Genomic DNA, 22303 nt, shown 5'->3' with positions numbered 1-22303 from the left:
CGAATTTGCGTTGATCTGTGTAGACGATGTCCCAGTACGCTATAAATAGTCTCTATCCGTCACACATCTGTCAAACAAGAAGTTGTGGAGTTGGCAACCTACCTCTTGCCACTCAAGTCTCGCTTTGCTTTCTACAACATACAAAATGGATTTTTTTCAAATAGTGGAGTGGTCAACTATAATCTTCACCATTCTGATGATGATGTCAGGAATGTAAGTTTAAAACTTTGTATGAAGTTTATGCTTAAGTGAGAACCAGTTTACTGTTACCCTAGGTATTATGCATGGGTAAATACAGTTTACTATAGGGGTATAGGTTATATTTTGACCCAAAAACCTTTCTGAAGGCTCATGGGTTAATACTGTTTACTACAGGGGTATGGGTTATATTTTGACCCCCAAACCTCTCTAAAGGTTCAACCAACTTATCAATGATGTTTATATAAAAATTTACAGTTCTTTGTATTGGCCTTTTTCAGGGATATAAACTTTTATGTTTTTAGAAAGAGTGACCCTGTTTGAAAACTGTTGACCTTTCTGAAATGTGTTAACTTATGCTCAGTCATGTATAGTTATGACTTTTGGTGGGAAAGGAATGAGTAAATGTGTCAAGGTCGTCTTGGTGTATAAAATTGTTCATGCAAGACAATAACACTGTAACTGATTAGATTAAATCTGATTATAGACATTTATCAAGCCATGGATTTTGTTAGCATCCATGATCAAAGAATGCAAATATCCCAGGTGAATATTTAGTATCAGCCAATTGTCAAGATTCATTTTGGATTTGACTCTAGCAATATTATCAAGCAAGTGAAGACCAGAGTATGGATTGTGAAGAAATGGCATTACAGTTGATTGAATCAGGCAGATATATAGCTTCTTGGAACTTCATGATTTGACGTCTTTGAGATTGTTTTTTTCAAGCTTGGACGTCATGACACATAATGCTGTGGTTGGGATTGTCAAAGATTATGTCTGAAAAGGCTGATTTAGAGTCAAGTTTAGATACACTGAGTTCTGATATTACCCTTTCATGCGGATAGAATATGTAGTTTTCAAGAGGAATATATCACATGACAAATACAAATGGCCTGGTTATGATGAGGTCAGCACATTTAAGCTGATAAAATTGCTCTGTGATGTTATATACAGGTATCTCCTCCATGGCATATATTTACATGTGTAAGAGACCATAAAATACAAATCTTGTTTGTCATCTGTTCTTTCAGTAAGAGTTGACCCAGGATGCTAAATCTGATGAATGCTAAATCTATAGATCACTTTGGAACCATTGATTTTTACAACACAGATTGAATTACTTGCCGAAAATGCTTAACAACAGGCTCTTTACAATACTTTCAACACTGTTTTTAGTATACACTTTCAATTTTACAAAATCTGGTAGTTTTAAAGATTGAACCCAGTCCTATATTTGAATTCACACTCTAATGGTTGAAGCACCATATTTCCAGAATGAAAGCTAGTGATCTAACCCACTCTGCGTCCGTGGCTCCACAAAAATGGGAGTCTGACACCTACTACTTTACATCACAAAGATAATCATATATTCAATTTATCTACATCAGAGGGAGACACAAATAAATTGTGGATTCATATTTAATGAGCACTGAGTATTCGTTCATACATTATCATTCACACGTGCTTGTGATAGGTTTCTTTAGGTAATCAGTATATCAGTATTCAGTTGGGTCTCATTTGTCCTGGTTTGTAAGCTGATGACTAACTCCTATTGAAATTAGTTCTGCTTATATGCTGCTCAGGTAATTTCTGATTAGAATAAACTTGGGGTTGGCTCAAATGAGTTTCATTTCGAATCCCTCAACAGATATCTGTGTCACAATCAGTCAGATGTTGCACATCTGTGCAGTGTACACCACATACACATATATCATCTCTTGGGTTTCTTTCATAATTGACTGATAATATACATATTAGTTAATGCAAGTTATAGAGTTTCATCACCTCAGAACCAAAAAACCTGTGTTTATAAACTGCAACAGAATTGTGATTGTGACGACAAGTAGATTACAGCAATCAACACAGGGTATTCGTAGTGAGTTATTAAACAAATCAACAGAATAACAGACTAGCAAGAAACATTTTTAGTTAAAAAAAATGAGGAAATGTTTGGCTGTCAAAATCAAAGAATCATTTTGTGTGAAACATGACAAATCTTATATTTACTAAAACAAACTATAGTAGCACAGATCCTTGTTAAAAGTAGTAATTTGAATACAGTATACATGTGCTCCACAGTCATTTAAAGGTACTGCAATTTTTACAATCTCTGAAAAGTGATTTATAAATAGTATGTGTTCCACAGTCATTTGAAGGCAGTGTATGTTCCACAATCATTTCAAGGTAGTGCATGTTCCACAGTCATTTAAATAAAGTGCATGTTCCACTGTCGTTTAAATAAGTGAATGTTTCACAGTCATTTAGTGACAGCTGGTCAGGCAAAGCCCAGTCACTCTTCAGAAAACATATTGAATATTTTCAGCATTCATTCCACTGTAACAACAAACGCAGCATGGGACTAACATTAGAGCATCTTCCACAGTCATTTCAAGTTAGTGCTTGTTCCACAGTCATTTAAGGGCAGTGTATGTTCCACAGTCATTTAAAGGTACTGTGTGTTCCACAGTTATTTTTAGGTAGTGCATGTTCCACAGTCATTTAGATGCAGTGGGTTACTAAGGTTACTGGTTAAGGGGTCGGTTCGTCACACCAAAGACCCAGTTTCATTCCCCACCTGCATGGGCACAATGTGTGAATTCACATTTCTTGTGTCCCCTACCAGGATATTGCTAAATGTTAAGTGAAATGGAGGTAATGTTATCAAGTTATTCCTGGTTAGCCAAGTTAAAATTGAGGACAGCTGGTCAGGCAAAGCCCAGTCACTCTTCACAAAACATACTGAATATTTTCAGCCTTCATACCACTCTAACAACAAGCAAAGAATGAGACTAGCATTAATAAAATATGCTCCCAGACCTCCATCCCAGCAATATCAATAATGTGATTTCACCTGCACTGACACTGCTGCTACCTCATGCAGTGAAACACCATCTTGATACATTGAGTAATGGATTATTGATCAATTTTCTGTACAAACCTTAATATAACTTTTTGGAAATGTAAGATCAATATTGTCAATTATCACAGGTACAAGAGGGAGTTACTTACTGTTATTTACCGTGTAAACTTACCATTGGAGAACTAACAGTGCATGTAGTTCTAGACATGTAGTACAATACCAAGAAACTTGTGTTCAATATGGGGTGATGTACTGTTTTGATATTGTTGTACATTGACATATTGACTGCTGGTGCCATTATAGATGAATGTATGTGAGAGTCCTTTCCTTATCGTCATAATCACAAATAATCAATAAGGTCCGATTGTTCCAGGATTAATTGATAGAACAACACTCTGTGCAAGGCCACCTTCATCTGGCTGTAAGGGACAGTGTTGATAGGCTATCAAGTGATGTGTCCTGTGCTTCGAATCAATAATGGTGTATCGTTGTAGTGTATATGCAAATATGTGATGTGAGTGTGACATGCACAGACCCTCAGGAGAGGACATTGAATCTCACTTAAGATCACAGAAAGGGTTCCATTTCTGCAACAGAGCAGCTGATCAGCGATGATATTGATTGTCAGACATGGAGAACTGACTGAAGATTTTGAGGACTTATACATTCTGAAAGGTTAAATTTTGAGAGGAGTATTTGATTTTACAGATACATCGTAAAACTGTAACACCTGTAAATTACCAGTATGAGATTTATTTAATGAGATGAATGCTTCTAATGATTGACTATATTCATTTTAATAGTTGAATTCTCCTTTTTTCTGCTGAAAGGAGTTAGCTTATATACTTTTGCTGGACCTGAAAACTGACTGTTTCAGGAATATGTCCAGTAACGTCTTATTAACATGATAAATTAATGACACTAAATGTGTAAATGAGACTAGTGAGTGAATGTGTTGTGGTGTCCTGGGTTGTTATTGGTGTTTTGTGCTTTGTTAGAAAACAAATCCTGTTTTTCTGTTGCTATATATTAAAGACCCTAGAGACCTCTGGCTCTATTGCCGTTAATTGTAACAGGGGAAAGAGGAACAAATTGTCAGTTATAACAAAAATTAATGGACAATAAGAATTAGTTTTCAGAGAATGATACATTTTGCCATTTACTTATTTGTTTCAATATTATCTTTTCAGGAATAATTTGTGGATAATAAGATAGATTTAACTCCTTATACAGGGGTTCAAAAATACTGTGGATTTCATTTCAGTGAATTATTTACTCAAAATGTAGGTTAAATTTCAGAATGATCATGAAGTAGAGTTATCTTTCTTGTCCACTAACCACTAACATCAAGTACCATGTTGATTTATTCTTTCGCAATTGTGATAAAAATCAGGGCCAGTGGAAGATTAGTGTGGATAAGTTACTTCCTTATAGTTCCTTGCCCTGTTGCAAGTGGCTTTTCAAAAATATTTATGATCCCCTGTTTAACTGACTTATGTTTTCAATCACTTCTTTGCCATCTGATCCATGTGTATGTTATCACAGAGGACCATTACAGCAATACTGTTGAAACAAAAGGTCTTTTCAGTGTCAAACAATTCATCCCAGTTTAACTTCTTTGAGAGGCATGTTAGAACTTGATGAATCAGATGAGGACAAAACTTTATGGATAAGCAACTTCTTTAATCAAGTGGAGCGACGTTTCGATACAGCTTCTTGTATCGTAGACCTCTTACTTGCCTGACAGCGATACAAGAAGCTGTATTGAAATGTCGCTCTACCTGATTAAAGAAGTTTCTCATCCATAAAGTTTTTCCTTATCTCATCCCAGTTCAAATGTATATAATCATGATATATTAAAACTGATTTATCATCATAAACTCTTCCACAGAAGATATGGCTTGTGTGACATCATATGATATCTCTTATGGGATTAGGGAATATCTTTTTGACAGAAGATTTTGTACAGTGCCCTCACAATGCTATGACATCATTAACTATGACTGCAAGTCTAATGGTAATACAGTGTTGAGAGGTAATAATAATAATAATTCATTTATATAGTTCCAAGTATCCATCTGACTGAGCTGCTCACTGGACGCGGTAATCAGGATCTGATTAATATTTCCCCTGATAACCCAAGCTGCAGAGTTACATGAACTCTATTGGAACTGTTTATGCATGCATGCCCACAAACCAATATATTCACCTTGACAATAATGTTTTCACAACATGTGCTGTTCGTGTTGATGCTGCTGTCCTGGTCGTAGCAGAATGTGTCTATGGACAGGACAGAGAAAGTACTTTAGTATTGATAGAACCCCAGGCACTGTGTTGTATAGAACAAGGAGACGTCCACCAGTTGTTGAGGATTGACCTTGTATTGATTGTCTCACTAAGGACTTCATTATTAAAATATTGATATATCTTGTTGACCCAATGTCTTCACAATGTTTTGGATGATATTAATGGCAATGTATAACAAGATATAAGCATACAGACTAAGGATTGATTTCCACAAGGGTATTGAAATCAGTATTACTCATTATTATAGTGAAAGGATCTATTGATTTCAATAAAATATGTAATACACAATTATGATGATGAAGGCTGTAAGTTCCAGTGTTCAGAATGTGAACCATTAAGGGAACAGTTCAAAGACTTAGAGTAGGATAAAAACATACCATCTCAAGTTTTGAGACATACCCCTCCAAAACATAATTAATGAATTTGTTGAATTCCAAGTATGACAAAAAAATATACTGTAAAGAAAAAGTGTATTTTAGTGCATTTCCATATGTTTAATAAGTATCTTATTCTGAAACATTCACACACACTCATTGGCGTGTTCTGACCGACCATTCTTTTGGTTCCAGCCCACCATGCATTTCCATGTACAAGACTCAGGAGACAAAGAATATACCATTCTTCTTCTTCCTCATCTGCCTTATGAAGTAAGTCATTTGGTTCTATCAGCAGCAGTTGATGTATATAGTTCATTAGATTTATACACTTTGTTTTGAGTAACAGATATCTGTGTTGGATGTGGTCTTCAGCTTGCTGTAATGACTGACCAATGACTGACCAATGCTGAAATCTTTGATACATATTGTTGTTTTCGTAGATTAACGCTTATTAGGTGAGGCACCTACGGTCAAGTCGCATCAATCTGACCTCCGTTTATCCGACATTGGGCTTTATCAGACGCTTTTGTTGGTAACAAATTGAACAAACATAACTTAGTCATTAAGTTAATCCAACAATTTGCTGTGCAATGGACGATGTCGGATTAATGAGACTTGACTGTATTTGTCCAAATGTGATTATATTATATACAGATCCTTGGCAAATGGTGGGCTGACTTATTCCATGTTAAACATCAGGAAAACACACACAAATGTCAGGCTACCAAATATGGTAATTGTGTGCTATGAAACAGAGCAGCAGATAGAATAAGTGGATCAAGTTTTAACTTGTTTGTCAACATGAAGATCCATTCATCCATTCTTCCAATATATATATATTGGGCATTTTCATTTTTTACCTACTCTTTAAAAATGTTACGAGGACCATGAATACACATTTTGATAAAAGTAAAGTTACAACTAAAGACTGATTGTCAGAGACATGACAGCTATGCTGATTTAAAGTGTCCGTGGGAAGAAGTAAATTATTTTGTCAGACCTATTTAGCAGGCTTTCTTTGGTTCAGATAGTCAGAGATAATTGACAAGTAAACACTCTATCTGTTTGTGTAGTATATCGAGATTTGTGACCACTCTGATGTATGTCACATGACAGTTTTGAGTCTCTGTATCCCCAGTGAGGCGTCAGTGTCGTCTTGTGTTGCAGTAGCATGATCGGACTCTACTATGGCGTGCTCACTGACAATGGCTTACTGAAGATGCTCAACATTATAGGCACGACATTGTGGACCATCTACATTTTCCTGTACATCTTGGTGTCTCAAGTCAAGGTACTACTGCCTAGTATCAGAGGCCTCTTGCAGTGTATGACATAGTGTCTGCGGCCTGCTGCTTGCTAGTTACATTGGAGGCATATTTCATACCCAGGCCTGTCGGCCTATATATTTTCCAAAGCTATGTATTTGACAATGTCATTGACTGTGGGACATATTTTGAAAACAAATCATAATTGTGGTAGCTAGACCATGCCTGTATAGTTGATGATCAGGCAAACCATAAGTTCAACAGATAGGGCCAGCAACATGTTTTCAGTTGTCAGCGTTGTGGGCTTCCTGGTTTTTTGTAAGAGTTTCATACACAGATCTTGTACAGAATCAGTTTTTTGTTGTGTGACAATACTTTACATGGCTATACAGGGAATATGTTGGTATTTTTATCCAAAATATTAGATTTGTGAGTAATAACTTTTTGTGGTGTTTGTTGTCGAAATAGCATTGTACGTGCACTACTGTCCAGGGAGGCTGCCGACCTAGAATGTACGACTCACTTTCTTCTGCAGAGTCCTGTCCGTGGACACACCTGCTATGCATAAACTAGACTGGGATTTCACATAGAATGTATTGCCATGCATCCTCGAAAAATATTTGCCTTATTTGTCATTCTTAAAGGGAAAAGGACATTGAAATAATGGTGTCTGCAAACCAGATAAGCTTCACAATATGCAGAATACCACTTAACAAGACTTAGCATGAGGCACACTGAAAGGTGAGCCTCACAGTTATACTAGTGTCAGATAGCACAGGTAGCCACAATGATCTGGTGGTACTAAGCTGCATTCTAGTCATACCAGATCTGGACCAGACAATCCAGTGACTGGCATCATGGGCATTAATCAATGTGTTGGGATACAATGAGATGCATCAGTGGAGTTTACGTGTGGACAGTTGATTAACGGGCAATAGGTGAGAGGGGGTAACTGGACAAGGTTAGGAATTGTTGAACAAGGTAATGGGGTAGTTGAATGTGGTTTGTTGATAGCTGAATGTAGTTAGGAGGGGGAGGTAATAAACTGGAAGTGAATGGTTATTTTTTGTTTTTTCACAGGTGAAATGCTTGGAAGAATGCTAGGAATTTTGTATAAACCTTTGATTTATACACAGATTTGTAGATCCATATTCCATGAGAATGGGAAGCTGAAACTTTCAACAGGTATGATGGAAGAAACTTAAAGGTCACATGCAACGTAAAACACAACTGTGCAGATTCTGGTACCTTTCGGTATGCACTTACCGAAACAAATCATAAAAAATGCCATTTCAACCTATAAAGTTGAAAAAAACGAGATGAAAAAAAAGCCCGCGAAATCGAAGTTCAAATGTTTCACTAAATTCCCCCCAGCGCTGGGGGAAAACTGGTTTCAACAGCTCTGCTGCACTGCGTCCATAACACATGCGCTGTGAATAGGTTCACGGAGCTTGAAACAGTATGCATACCCAGCGTCTGAGGTCGTGAGCAGTAGTCTAATCTTGGTTGTGTACACAAATAAGTAAATAATCTACTCGTTACGTAAAACAACTTGTTGATTGTGGTAAGCAGTCTCTGTCACAGAGAAAGCTCAGTGTCTGGTTTATTCACACCTATATGTCTGTCTGCCTGTCTGCTAAAGACAACATGCAATACACAGCTTCAATTATTGACCACGTGCAATTTGAACTTTACACCTATCAGACTATACGACATAAAGAAAATAAGTTGATTTATGACTCGTGCACCCAAGTCCCGTGTCTGCCACATTATGTAATTAGGCACGTGTGATAGACATGACATGTTTTTATGTCTGTGGGTTGCAAACAAACTACATTCATTTTTTTTCGGATGACTGAAAACTGGTGCAAACTCTTGTCAGTTTCAAGTCCTGCTTTGTACTTGGACGAATGACAGATTCCAGCCACGCAGCAGTTTACCATCTCTATTGACATGATTTTTTATTGGATTCAGAGAACATGTATTTTCCAAACCCAACATCTCAATATACATTCTCCATGGATAACAACTTCTTTTCGTGTATATGATTTTGTTTGACAACAATATATGAATCCATACTGAAACGACGCATCAAGTACACAAAAAAAAGTTGTTATCCATAAAAAATCTTACTTTCTTGTGACTGGCTATACTTCTAAAATGCCTATCAAACAGATCATCTTTCTGTACACACAATGAAACCTCAGCATATCAGCAAATGAAACAGCCAATCGGAAGCCGTCGTTACACTTGAGTGCATATCCACCCGCTATGACTGGGTTCGGTCTCCCGAGGGCTTCGTTTCGAGGGAAGTAAGCCCAAGTACAAAATATTGCACTTTTGAATCGCGATTGTACGCTTATAATTTTGTTTATTTGTTTTTTTAAAAGCAGCAATGTATATTATATGCCACGAATACGTGATAAATGTGTTTTAATTATGTTTGATTTTTTCGTTGCATGTGACCTTTAACTGTTTTATTAAAACCGGTTGGTGCCAAGTGACCATTGATTTGTTTATGTTCCAGAGTGAGGCTGTATCCAAGGTAACAGGCATGTTTGCTCTGTTCCTGTCCCATGTGGTATATCTGGTGTACATCGTACAGCAACATGACGAGATAGTGGCCTGGCTGGGTAGCATGCTGTTTGTGTGGACTAACATTCTCGTGATTGTACCAGCATGGGACATAGTGAGTTGGGGAAACCTCAAGTCAGTAATTCCATGGAACTAAGGTGATGTAAAATGGGGTTGTTTCTTTCATGATTGTAGCATCATACATACAAGGGGTGACTGTTGACGGGAAAACAACTGTTGCAACATGCTGTTGTGATAGTAATAGTCTATTGCGACTAACTATTGCAGTACTATTGCAATAAGTTTTTTACTCCTTGCATTGTCTTATTTGAAATTTTTTCCGGAATTAGTGTTTAGTTTTTATTAAAAAACAGCAAGTTGAAGTAAGTTTCAGTCTCTTTTAATAACTGACAAGATACTTGAAACCCAGTTCAAGTCCAATTAATAGGTAATAGGGGTAAATAACGCTTAATCAAAGTGAATGAATCTGGCACTAACTGTATTTCTCAGTGTGCATTTATCAAAAGTTACTAAACTATCAATAGTCATAGATACTATTGATGCATCAGTACTTTTTTTGTTTCTACCATCAATTAATTGCTATCAGAGAGTAGCTGTCTAGTGCTAGTTTTGTCCCCTTAGTGCCAAGCACCAGAAAGGACGACAATAGGTTCCATCTTTTGACATTATGTTTTATGACATGACTGGGATTTGACCCACTGACCATCAGCATTCCGAGTCGATGCTAGACCATAGATGATGTAAAAAGCAACTGAAAAGATTATTCAAACAGAGTCAGCCCAGAGAACTGAATTACCCAACTGGGACACATTATACTGATTAACATTTATGTCATCTACACTAGAAGTGTTCTACATAAGGTGATCTGATAATGAGGAAAAGCCAAATGTCATGTTAGTTTCAAACTTTATTCTGACTATCTCAAAAAGATGTTACGCTGACAAGCTCCCGCGGGCAGTCACGTGTCCGCTTGTTATCGGTTCCCCCACGAGATGCATGTGCTGTTTCGTGAAGCAAGGTGTGTTTTATCAACACATCACACCAGGAAACACAACTGGTGCATTTTGGCACGTAAAATCTCCTGAACAGTGATCAATCACACAACTGTCTAGGTTGTTTACAGATAAAAGATCATCTATCATCAGATCATGGGTGCTCTTTTCAGACAGACCCTCTATCCAGTAGACCATGAAGATGGTCTCCTAACAGGAGATCTGTCTATAGATCACAGAAGAAGTGTAGAGTCAGATGATCCATCCACCAGACCATGAAGATGGTCTCCTAGAAGGAGATCTATCTGTAGATCATGAAAGCGGTTTTAGAGGGAGATGCTCCTTCCACTGGTACATGAAGGCGGTCTCCAGACAGGAGATCTCTCTGTAGATAACAGAAGTAGTCAAGAAACAGTTCCTCTAATCACTGGACCATGCAGGTGGTCTGTAGGCCAGAGATCTCTCTGTGGATCACAGAAGGGGTCTAGAAACAGTTCCTCTATCCACTGGACCATGCAGGTGGTCTGTAGGCCAGAGATCTCTCTGTGGATCACAGAAGGGGTCTAGAAACAGTTCCTCCATCCACTGGACCATGCAGGTGGTCTGTAGGCCGGAGATCTATCTGTGGATCACAGAAGGGGTCTAGAAACAGTTCCTCTAATCACTGGACCATGCAGGTGGTCTGTAGGCCGGAGATCTATCTGTGGATCACAGAAGGGGTCTAGAAACAGTTCCTCTATCCACTGGACCATGCAGGTGGTCTGTAGGCCAGAGATCTATCTGTGGATCACAGAAGGGGTCTAGAAACAGTTCCTCCATCCACTGGACCATGCAGGTGGTCTGTAGGCAGGAGATCTATCTGTGGATCACAGAAGGGGTCTAGAAACAGTTCCTCTAATCACTGGACCATGCAGGTGGTCTGTAGGCAGGAGATCTATCTGTGGATCACAGAAGGGGTCTAGAAACAGTTCCTCTAATCACTGGACCATGCAGGTGGTCTGTAGGCAGGAGATCTATCTGTGGATCACAGAAGGGGTCTAGAAACAGTTCCTCTAATCACTGGACCATGCAGGTGGTCTGTAGGCCGGAGATCTATCTGTGGATCACAGAAGGGGTCTAGAAACAGTTCCTCCATCCACTGGACCATGCAGGTGGTCTGTAGGCCAGAGATCTATCTGTGGATCACAGAAGGGGTCTAGAAACAGTTCCTCCATCCACTGGACCATGCAGGTGGTCTGTAGGCCGGAGATCTATCTGTGGATCACGGAAGGGGTCTGGAGTCAGATGCTTCATTCTATACACCATGAAGGTGGTCTCCTAGCAGGAGATCTAGTTCTCGATCTCAAGCAGTCTAGAGGCAGATGATCCATCAGGTGGTCTCTTAGAAGGATATCAATGTGTAGATCAAAGAATCAGTCAAGAGGGATTTTCCCCATCCACTATAGATCAGTGTAGATCACAGAAGTGGTGTAGATGGAGATACTCCATCCACTAGACCATGAAGGTGGTGTCCAGGCAGATGACTTGAAAACATTATGGTCGACTGAATGAAGAAAACTCATGGAGTGCAAGTTAAGATTTGACTTGGACAGTTTGTGTTGTCTACTTGATGTGTAATGTATTGTTTCAGGTGGATGTTGTGAGGAGAAAGAGCTCAGAAGGCATTTCTGTGTCAGTGCTAATGGGCGGCCTCATGTGCTCCTTCGTCTGGGTCCTCTACGGGTATTTGCTGAATGACTTCAACATCTATGTGAGTACTTACAGGGAACAGGCCGGGAGATGTTGGTTCTCATGAGGGGAGGAAGTACATTCCATGTTTATGATGACAACTTGTGAAAAGTCAAACCTGAAACAGACTCATCAGAGTAGAAGATCCACAATCAGCCACTATCCAATCACATGTCGACTTATAGTCACATGATCATAACCGGATGTCTCATCAGGATGAAGCCAGATGGGTGTCTCATGGTGTAGCTGGGTGTCTCATCATGGTGTAACTTGGTGTCTCGTGGAGTAGCTGGGTGTCTCATCAAGGTGTAGCTGGGTTTTTGTTCATGGTCTAGCTGAAAGTCTCATCATGGTGTAGCTGGGTTTTTGTTCATGGTCTAGCTGAATGTCTCATCATGGTGTAGCTGAATGTCTCATCATGGTGTAGCTAGGTGTCTCATAGTGGTGTATCTTTTTGCACAATGTCTGACATATTGTGATGTGTTTCAGGCACCCAACATCCCCGGGGTAATCATTAACGTCACCCGCCTCGTCTTGTTGATAGCATACCGAGATGGAGGCAAGCCGAAGGTGGAGTAACAGCCTCTCCATCACAATCCATTCTGTGCATAATATAGATGTGCATAATATGTAGCTACCATGCCACCCAGTTTGAAACATATGGACAGAAAGTGAGTGTGTGTATGAGTATGAAACGCATGTACTCCCACTGACTGTCTGTTGTTGTTCATTTACCAGTGATGTATATGACACTCTTCATGTATGAATGAGATTTGTAAATAAATTTCAACAATACTCTCGTGAATTGTAAAATAGCTAAGGCTTATCCATGAATATGTAAGCTGGTTTTGTCTGTTTTTCTATATTTAACACTTTCAAATTTCATCAGTCTTTTCGATGAAATCTTTTTTATACACTGGTAATCAAAGATTGTTTTATACATATATGTTTTAATTTCATATTTGGTTTACATGCCTTTGGTTAAGGCATGATATTAATCAGTGCTACAATGCCCAAGTAGACACATATATCAACAACTATTAAATTGTGATAGTTGTGACTGTTAATACCTCATTATATCTCTTGATATATACTCATATTTTCTCTTATCTGTGTTCAAATAAAAGGCAGGCAAAGCAAAGCTTGGTATAACCGGATGTCCACAGGTTGATGATAGTGTTTTAGATCTATGTTGAGGAGAGCACACCTGTTTCTTGTCAGGTAGGAAGTTTGTCCCTTCAACTGAGATATGATTGGTCATATTTCAATACAAGGGTCACATTAATGTGATACTCTTCTTATGGTTGTGTTTTCTTTGGAAATGATCAATATATTTCTTTGTTTCATTATGAGAACAAATATCATTTATCCAAACATTATTGCTGTTATTGCTGTCTATATTTGTGCCAAAGTGTTACATGAATTTTGTTACATGACTTGCAAATTGAAACAATATGGCAAGCCTGAAATCTATATGCACAAGAAATCTGTGTGAAACCAACAACCAACAAAGAAATCTTATTAATTGACAATTTAATTAGAAAATTTACCAGATTAACTTGTCTGTAGAAATTACTGCAAAGTTATTTCAGTGTCTTTAAACAACTGAGTGGCAATACAAAATTTAGTAACAGTACAATAACAGTATTAATCAGAGGTACTTTCACCAAAGTCAGTTATGATTACAGAATATTAACAGAAATAGAACAAAGTAAAGCAAAACAGCATTTCTTACGATAAATCACACTGACATAAGACAACTAGTAATATATACTCTTCTGCTTGTTATTTTAGTCAAACTCCAAAGACAGTGCCTCATGTATATGTGTCTGAATCACGTTTGTACAATTGTGCCAGTTGTGTGACACTTGTTACTCAGAAAATCCATTTATTTTGTATTAAACATTTGAAGCAGTTTCTGTTATTTCTTCAATATTTTTATGTTCTTGTCAGTGTGTAGTGTAGTTATATTAAGCTTCTTTTGGAAGCATAACAATTTTACCTCTTGGACAACAGCCTTGTTCTTAGAACTTGACCAATGATAAAGTAGACTTTCTCCGTAGAGCCCTGTCAACCAATGGTGAAGTGAGCCCCTATATATCATCTATCTACAGTAGACCTTCTCCTTAGAACTCAGTTGAGCAATGGTGAAGTAGGTGTCTATCAAGCATCTGTCTGCAGCAGACCTTCTCCTTAGAACCCTGTCAACCACTGGTGAAGTGGGTGACTATCTATCATCTATCTACAGTAGACCTCCTCCTTAGAACTCTGTCAACCAAGACATGTGAAGATCTTGGGTAGAATAAGTCTTCAGCAACCTGTGCTTGCCATGAAAGGTGACTATGGGATTGGGTGGTCAAGCTCTCTGACTTGGTTGTCATCGCATCCCAGTTGCACAGATCAATGCTCATACTGTTGATCAATGGATTGTCTGGTCTGGATTCAGTTATTTACAGATCGCCGCCATGTAGCTGGAATATTGCTGAGTGTCGCATAAAACTAAATTCACTCACTCTGTTGACCAATGGTGAAGTGGGTGCTTATCCTGCATCTATGACAGTAGGCATCCTCCTTAGAAACCTGTTTACCAATGGTGAAATGAACCTCTGTCTCACATCTATCTACATTAGACCTTCTCCTTAGAACTCTGTCAAACACTGGTGAAGTGGGTGACTATCTATCATCTATCTACAGTAGACTTTTTCCTTAGAACTCTGTCGACCAGTTATGAAATGCCCTAGTTTCCTACCACATGTAAGGTGATCGTTATTTCCGCCTCATGAAGAAACCAAGATCTTCACCTAATGTGGATACCTCTGCCAATCTATGAAACAGAGCCAGCTGTGAGGGCATATCCTGAAATCAGTGTGATTTGTAAGTCCAATAAATGCAGAATGTATTGTCATGAGTTATTCAACACACAAGCTCTGAGGACGAGTCAGTTCGATTGGTACCTGACGAAGGTCACTCAACACACAAGATCTGGAAGCTTATCCTAGAATCAGCTTATTGTACATGCAATGGCTTCATGGTGTACTGTCATCAGTTATTCAAAATGTGTTCATACAACTGGACAGCATGGAATACATACTGCGTGGAGTGACGTGAATAGGTAATATACGAGAATGCCTAGTCTCTGAATGTATATAATTTTGAAAGAAACAAAATAACCCATATAAACTGGAAAGGAATCACAAGAAGGCCAGGGATTCAGAGACTAAGAACATCAGCTGAGTGGCTACACGTGCTGTGGTCAGTTAGAAGTCACATCATACAACCATCAGATAACAGTATAAGTGACAGGCATATTTATTGGCCCTCCTGTCAAGCCCTGATGGAAACAAAAGAGGGAACAGATGAAAGTGCCAGTGGTCCTTTATTCTTTTCCAGGTTTCTGCACAAGGTATGTATTGCACTATGGGTGAAATTCTGGAATTCAATAAAGGAACACTTCCACTTTCATATGTTTCCTTATTTGTTTCCATGAGTATATATATGGATTTGTATAGCGCCAATATCCAGATAGTCCTGCTCAAAGACGCTTTTCGTATGCATCTGACAAGGTGCAGTTACTCAGAGAAATAGTGCTTTTTTAGCATTCTCTTGAAAGAAGAAATTTTCTCAACAGTTCTGATGTCCAGTGGGATGTTGTTCCACAGAACTGGGCCTGCCTTTGCGAAACATCTGTCTCCAAATGTCTTTTTTTTTTGTCCTCGTACGTGGCAGCACTACCAGAACGAAGAGAACGAGCTGGCTGATGGCACTGGATCAACTCAGTGATGTATGATGGAGCAATACCATGGATAGCTTTGTACACCAGAACAAGAATTTTGAATTCAATTCGTTTGGCTACTGGGGGCCAGTAAAGCTGCTGAAGGACTGGAGTAATGTGGTCACGTTTGTTAGTTAGCAGCAACATTTTGAACTCGCTGCAACCAGAGACCATATAATGTTATCTATTATATGGTCTCTGCTGCAACCTTGTAATTTGTGTTTAGGTAGACCAACCAAGAGGGCGCTGCAGTAATCCAGACGGTATAGTACGTAGGCATGGACGAGTGATGCAGCTACATGCTTGTTTATGTACTTCCTTATGAGAGCAATGTTTCTGATATGAAAATACGCTTGTTTGCAGATTTGACTAATGTGGTCATCAAGACAAAGAAGTGAGTCCTGAATAACCCCCCACACACACACGCACAAACCCCTACCCCCCCCCCCCCCCCCCACCACACCCCTTCTGTTTGGGTTTTATGACAGCATCAAAAATTTTGAAACCAGGCAGTGACCAATTTTTCAAATTGGATTTAGTTTGAGAAAGTTTACAGCCATCCATTCACGGATATCAGCAACACATTGAGATAACGAAGTGAAGGAGAATTCAATCGATGGTCTACTTCGAGGTCTGAAACCTATGTACAGTTGCGTATCATCTGCCTACAGATGGAATTGCAGATTATATTTTTGAACAACATCTCCGAGAGGTGAAGTGTAAATCGTGAACAGAATCGGGCCTAGAACTGAGCCCTGCGGAACAGCGAAGATTAGCTCTTCTTTCTTTGATGTTGTTCCATCAATGTGTACAGAAATGTTCCAGAGATGTAGGTCTCAATCCATGCCAGAGCTTTGCCCGTTATACCAAGTCTACTTTATAGTACACGAAGAAGTACGCTGTGGTCGATGATATCAAAGGCAGAAGAAAGGTCTAATAACACCAGAATGGCATCTCCATCGTTTTCAACTGATTGTAGAATTTCATTTTGAACCCTAACCAATGCTGATTCAGTGTTGTGGCCTTGCTTGTAGGCTGACTACATCACTTCATGACATCCGTTGAGGGTCATATGGCCGTGAAGTCTCTTTGCGACACATCTCTCAATCAGCTTCGAAATGAAGGGTAGGTTTGACACTGGCCGGTAGTTCTTCAGTACTTCAGGGTCGAGTTGAGATTTCTTACAATGTGTGAAGTCCATTCTGGTGTCCCTCGCCGTGACATTCTTAGACGCGGCGTAAAACTAAACTCACTCACTCGTGCCGGAGATAGGTTCGTTTCATGATGTGTGGCCTAACATGTGTCACAACATATGAAAGCCGAATGTAAAATGACAACAATATTTCATGCCTCACTGTGTTTTGCTCGGTATGTGAAACACTGGATTGTCTGGACCACGCACGATATCTAACAAACCATCGTAAAATATGGCGTAAATAGTGTCACTTGCAGCGTTTAATATCACATTAGAGCTGTATATTTCGCGTTAATATAGAGTGCCCGTTAATATTAGACAGTCTAATACTAATATGTCCAAGTATGTGGATTCGCTTTCTGGGTGATAAGATATGGACCATAACTCCTGTCCTAGAAACCAACATCAGTGATAACACAATTATCGGATCATTTTAAGCAACATTAGTATTTACTGAGTGTTGGTACTTTTGTAATCTCTGACATGTACACTTGAAATGTTTGAGATCAACTTGTACTAATATTAAAAGCGCCGACAATACTTTATCAGATGATAATATGCTCTTTTTGCATTGCGCCACAATGTCTTGGCGCCAGTGTGCCATTCTAGTCTACCCCCTAGTAAATTAACATTCACGTTTATGGGAATTTCACTAATGCTGACTCTCTTTTGGCCAGGCACTGTAGCAAACCGTAACGGCCACTATGAAACATCTTATCGCTGGTGCATATAACAGGATGTGATACTAAACTGACCGTCTAAAGAAACGCTACCGAAGATAAAGAAAACTATATTGTGAAATAACCACAAAAGAAAGATCCATGAAACAAAAAATCAACAGAGAGAAGCGTCTTTCATCCGAGAATAGCACCCTCTGCCAGTCGCGTCGCTGCCAACGTCACACCGTCTGGGCCCATCTAAAATTCGGCCGTTAACTGCGGCCCCCGTAAAGCTCTGTAAACACCGATTCTACTGGACCTCAATCGTCTGGCTACTGTGCATCTGCTAGCACCGTGACCATGGCCGTGAGAAGCTGATGACGTCACCGTTTCTGAGCGGTTTCTGAGATAGGAAACTCTTTTTTCTGGGACCTGGCCTGTCTAAGTTCAGTCCGTCTGACGGTATCGCTGCATGATGAGTCCCATGACAGTGAAGCGCTGACAGTGTTTTGTCTTTTTTTGTTTGTTTGTTTTGTTTTTGTCTTGTTTTGTTTTGGGTTTTCTTTGTTTTTTCATGTTTTGTTCTTCGGGGTTTTTTTGTTTGTTTGTGTGTGTATGTGTGTGTGTATGTGTGTGTGTATGTGTGTGTGTGTATGTGTGTGTGTGTGTGTGTGTGTGTGTGTGTGTGTGTGTGTGTGTGTGTGTGTGTGTGTGTGTGTTATAAGACAGTTATTTTAATATGCATTTATTTTCATGTACTTAAGCTGACCATGTATCGTGTTCCGACACAGTTGCTTATAGCAGTTGGTCTTTCACGTGTTTAGGATCTCAATACCTACCTTTGTTAATTAACTGGATCAAGGATTTACCTGTTTCGTGGTTCCGGTTATTAAAGAATTGTAAATTACCTTGCTGATACCTCGTCAGTTGCAAACGAACTGCTGCATTGATGAACACGGTAACATTCCCAATATAATCAAACTGACTATTTCTAATTAATCACTCCTACTGATAAAACATCAATTACTGATTATTACAAATCGATCTAACTGAATATTAATGTAGAATCCCGGGGTAGTACTGACCGCCTGTGTTGATGGTGTAGACCTGAGATAGGATGGTGGTATTGATTAACGGTCGACACACTGCCGCTGACACACTGACATGTACCCTGTGACTTTAAGGAATCTATGTCATGTTGTTGTGTCCTTGCACATTAATGTTTTTATAAGCGCCAACCAGTCTCTCCAGCCAGTACATAATGGAGGTAAAAGCATTGGCCAATAAATGAATTAATGTACTTCCAGTTTTTATTTTTATCTGAACAGCCCGTGAGGATTGAATGTTATAAGCTTTACATATATATGAACAGATGTTAGCGATTAGTTACTCATATAGAGGCAAACCTCTCGCAGATGATTTAAACATCACTGTTACATTTAACACATAAAATATACAATGACAAATTAATGCTGACAAGTATTATTAAGCATGTACTTTAGTCCTTAGCTTTTCATACGCACATAATAGATGAATAGATTTCAACATATATAACAGATGAATAGATTTCAACATATATAACAGATGAATAGATTTCAACATATATAACAGATGAATAGATTTCAACATTTATAATACAGGAATAGATTACAAACTTTATGAAAGAAAAATCTGCAGTGGGGCTAATGTGGTCGAACATGGCAGTGTTATAAGGTGAAAATTGCATTCGTATACAAGAAACGATTTATACACCTTTCATTGAGATTTGCGTTTACTTCGGCATAGCACCAATGCTATTACTACTGGGTAATATATTAAGGGATGGAAAAAAGGGAATAAATGTCAAACAACAGAACAGAATAGATTCGTCAAGTGGCAATTAAAGCTGAGTCACTGATTAGAATTGAGGGAGAATTCCAATCACGAGGTACGACATGAGACCAGGGAATGATGTAACTTCTAACGAATCAGAGAGATTGTAGAGGGTCATGTGATAAGGGTGGAGCTGGCTCGAACACCTTAAAAAGATACTGTCAGCACTAAAAAGGTGCGAGGTGCGGTGCGGGTTGAAGAGGCAGTAGAGCGTTCACATCCCGATGGCTTGCCCTACCCTGTCCAGGCCAAGACCAATTGTTATGAAGAGAGGGATCGAGTAAACTGATGTGATTATAGAAACTTGTGTTGAGTTATTCATTGTATGCCATAGTGCCAGTACATGAATGCTATGTGTTAGTTAGGAATCCCGGTCGTCAGACCACTTATTCCTAGATGTGGCACCCCGGACAGACCAAGCGAGTATGCCACCAGAGCTGGCAGCACCCCCCAATAAGGCAGAACGGTCATCGTAACAGGTAGCTGGTAAGAGGGTTTACTAACACCCAAATCCCAGTTACGACAGCAGCTTATTTCACCTCCGTAGGTGGTAAGGTAGCCTAGTGGTTAAAGTGTTCGCTCGTCACGATTCGGATTCGACTCCCCACATGGCTACAATGTGTGAAGCCCATTTCTGGTGTCACCTACAGTGATATTGCTGGAATATTGCCAAGAGCGGCGTTGACCCATACTCACTCACTATTCCACCTCCTATACAATTTATGTTTATTGGCATTATAAAATTCTTGGATACCTATACAGACAGGCCTCTAGTTACACCTGGTGCACATGAAGTACTTGTACGCAATTTGACTGAATTAAAATACATCTATTATTGCGTAAGTATGACAAGTTGTATACATAAGACATGAGGGGTTGTTGAAACGTTCGGAACACCGAACGCCCGTCAGTAAAACGACCCAGGTAATCTAGGCCCTTATTCTGGAAACGTTCGTAGCCCTAAAAATTCTTAACTGTGATCGTAGCCAGTGTGTTAAGAATGGGCTTAAGAAGTTCGTAGGGCTACGAACGTTTCGAGAATAGCTAGCCTGAAACCTGAAGAATGAAGAACTTCGTAACCCAATTTGATAGTTTTACGTTTACTGTTAAGACAGGAGTATAGAAATATAAGTCCATTAAGGATAATTATTATGCTAATGTCTTCTGGAAATTACGTTAGAAGATCAAGGTTGATTTCGTGGAAACCTCGTTAAATGTACAGTGCGCCAACAGTGGAATGGGCGGGTGCACAAGCGAACTCCATAAACCTATTTCATATTTGTAACAGTTTGTTTTTAAAACAAGATTACATAAAAAATGTAGTTCGGATGTGACGTATAGAACACCTTTTACAGCGTGCATGTCACATGCTGCATGTCAGTTATATACACCTATACATGAAAGTGAATAGGTATACTCTGCTGATGAAAACGGACCAAACTGGGTGCTTTAGCAAGTTCTCATGAGTTATTTCAACGAAAAGACCTGACTTCACCAGCCATCAACGCGGACAATGTGCCCACGTTGAAGGTTCATATTCCTTTCATTTGCCACTGTTACGAGATGGGAAGCGAGGTTCAATGGGGGAAACTGGGCCAAGGTCAGGAAAAATGATGCCACTAAAGAAAATGTTGATAAAATGCGAGATACGATTATGGTTAATCACACATGTAGTGGGCAGAATATTAGGAGGAAAGACTTGAACATGGCAACGGTTCCAAGGTTTGTGACTCTAGTTACAGAGACGTTCATTCATCGTTTTGAGAAGTAGATCCAAGTGTTTATAATCGTGGGTGAATCTTTGGCTCACCACTACAAGTCAGAGGATAAATATCTCACGTATGTATTTTACACCGATAACGGCTAACCTCTAATCCATCTGTTGGCAATAGTATAGCCTCAGTTTCCTGAGGGGGACCATGGTATCTTCTAAAGTGTGTAGGTGCCCACAGTACAATGCACGTTTACACTGACTCCTTTAGGGCATAGAATGCATTACTACGAAGCAATGCAAAGCTTGGAACTCATTGTACATCCTGTGTACTCACCATAATTGGCACCGTCAGATTTCTGCCGTTTATCGGGCTTGGAGAGAGAACCGTCAAATGCATTATAAATGAAGATGTGGCGTTTCTCGTGTGGAGACCTTTTACATTATATAATGTGAACAAGGAGCCTATAGAGAGATTGCAGATTATCCCTGGTGTACATTACCAGGGGGCGCTGTTCATCATTGTGAGCCTTAACTTTCATACATTGGTGTGGGTTTATCAATGATCTTTTAAAACAAATATCAATAGCATTCGTTGGCGCCTCGAAAAACAAATGTTCAAAATTGATTCCCAGACAATTGATTGTCACTAACCGCACCCCAGATGTTAGGACCTATACTTACATAGCAACGATACTGCGGATGTGGCGTTAAATCGTTAACACACTTACTCACTCTGGACTCATTGAATTCCTGATGCAACTCAGCC

At 39.2% G+C, this 22303-nt stretch overlaps 1 protein-coding gene across 1 annotated transcript; it reads left to right on the top strand.

The window, feature by feature from the left end:
- Positions 1-18: 18 nt before the first annotated feature.
- On the top strand, positions 19-14240 carry LOC137278615 (sugar transporter SWEET1-like). The gene is made up of 6 exons (XM_067811090.1): positions 19-213; positions 5938-6015; positions 6913-7036; positions 9538-9699; positions 12228-12347; positions 12815-14240. Exons 1-6 carry the CDS (start codon positions 146-148, stop codon positions 12902-12904), a joined length of 642 nt encoding a protein of 213 aa, XP_067667191.1. The 5' UTR covers positions 19-145; the 3' UTR covers positions 12905-14240.
- The last annotated feature ends 8063 nt before the right edge of the window (positions 14241-22303 follow it).

The sequence above is a fragment of the Haliotis asinina genome, chromosome 3, assembly GCF_037392515.1.
Source record: "Haliotis asinina isolate JCU_RB_2024 chromosome 3, JCU_Hal_asi_v2, whole genome shotgun sequence".
NCBI classification, from domain to species: Eukaryota; Metazoa; Mollusca; class Gastropoda; order Lepetellida; family Haliotidae; genus Haliotis; species Haliotis asinina.
The sequence above is the reverse complement of the archived record's forward strand: the minus strand, read 5'-3'. Positions and strand labels throughout refer to the sequence as shown.

Excerpts from the sequence above, each read along its gene's own strand:
- LOC137278615 (XM_067811090.1), top strand. The coding sequence starts at position 146 with ATGGATTTTTTTCAAATAGTGGAGTGGTCAACTATAATCTTCACCATT. Across the intron at positions 6,016-6,912 it reads TTCCTCATCTGCCTTATGAA|TAGCATGATCGGACTCTACT; the intron begins GTAAGTCATTTG and ends CTTGTGTTGCAG. Across the intron at positions 9,700-12,227 it reads TTGTACCAGCATGGGACATA|GTGGATGTTGTGAGGAGAAA; the intron begins GTGAGTTGGGGA and ends GTATTGTTTCAG.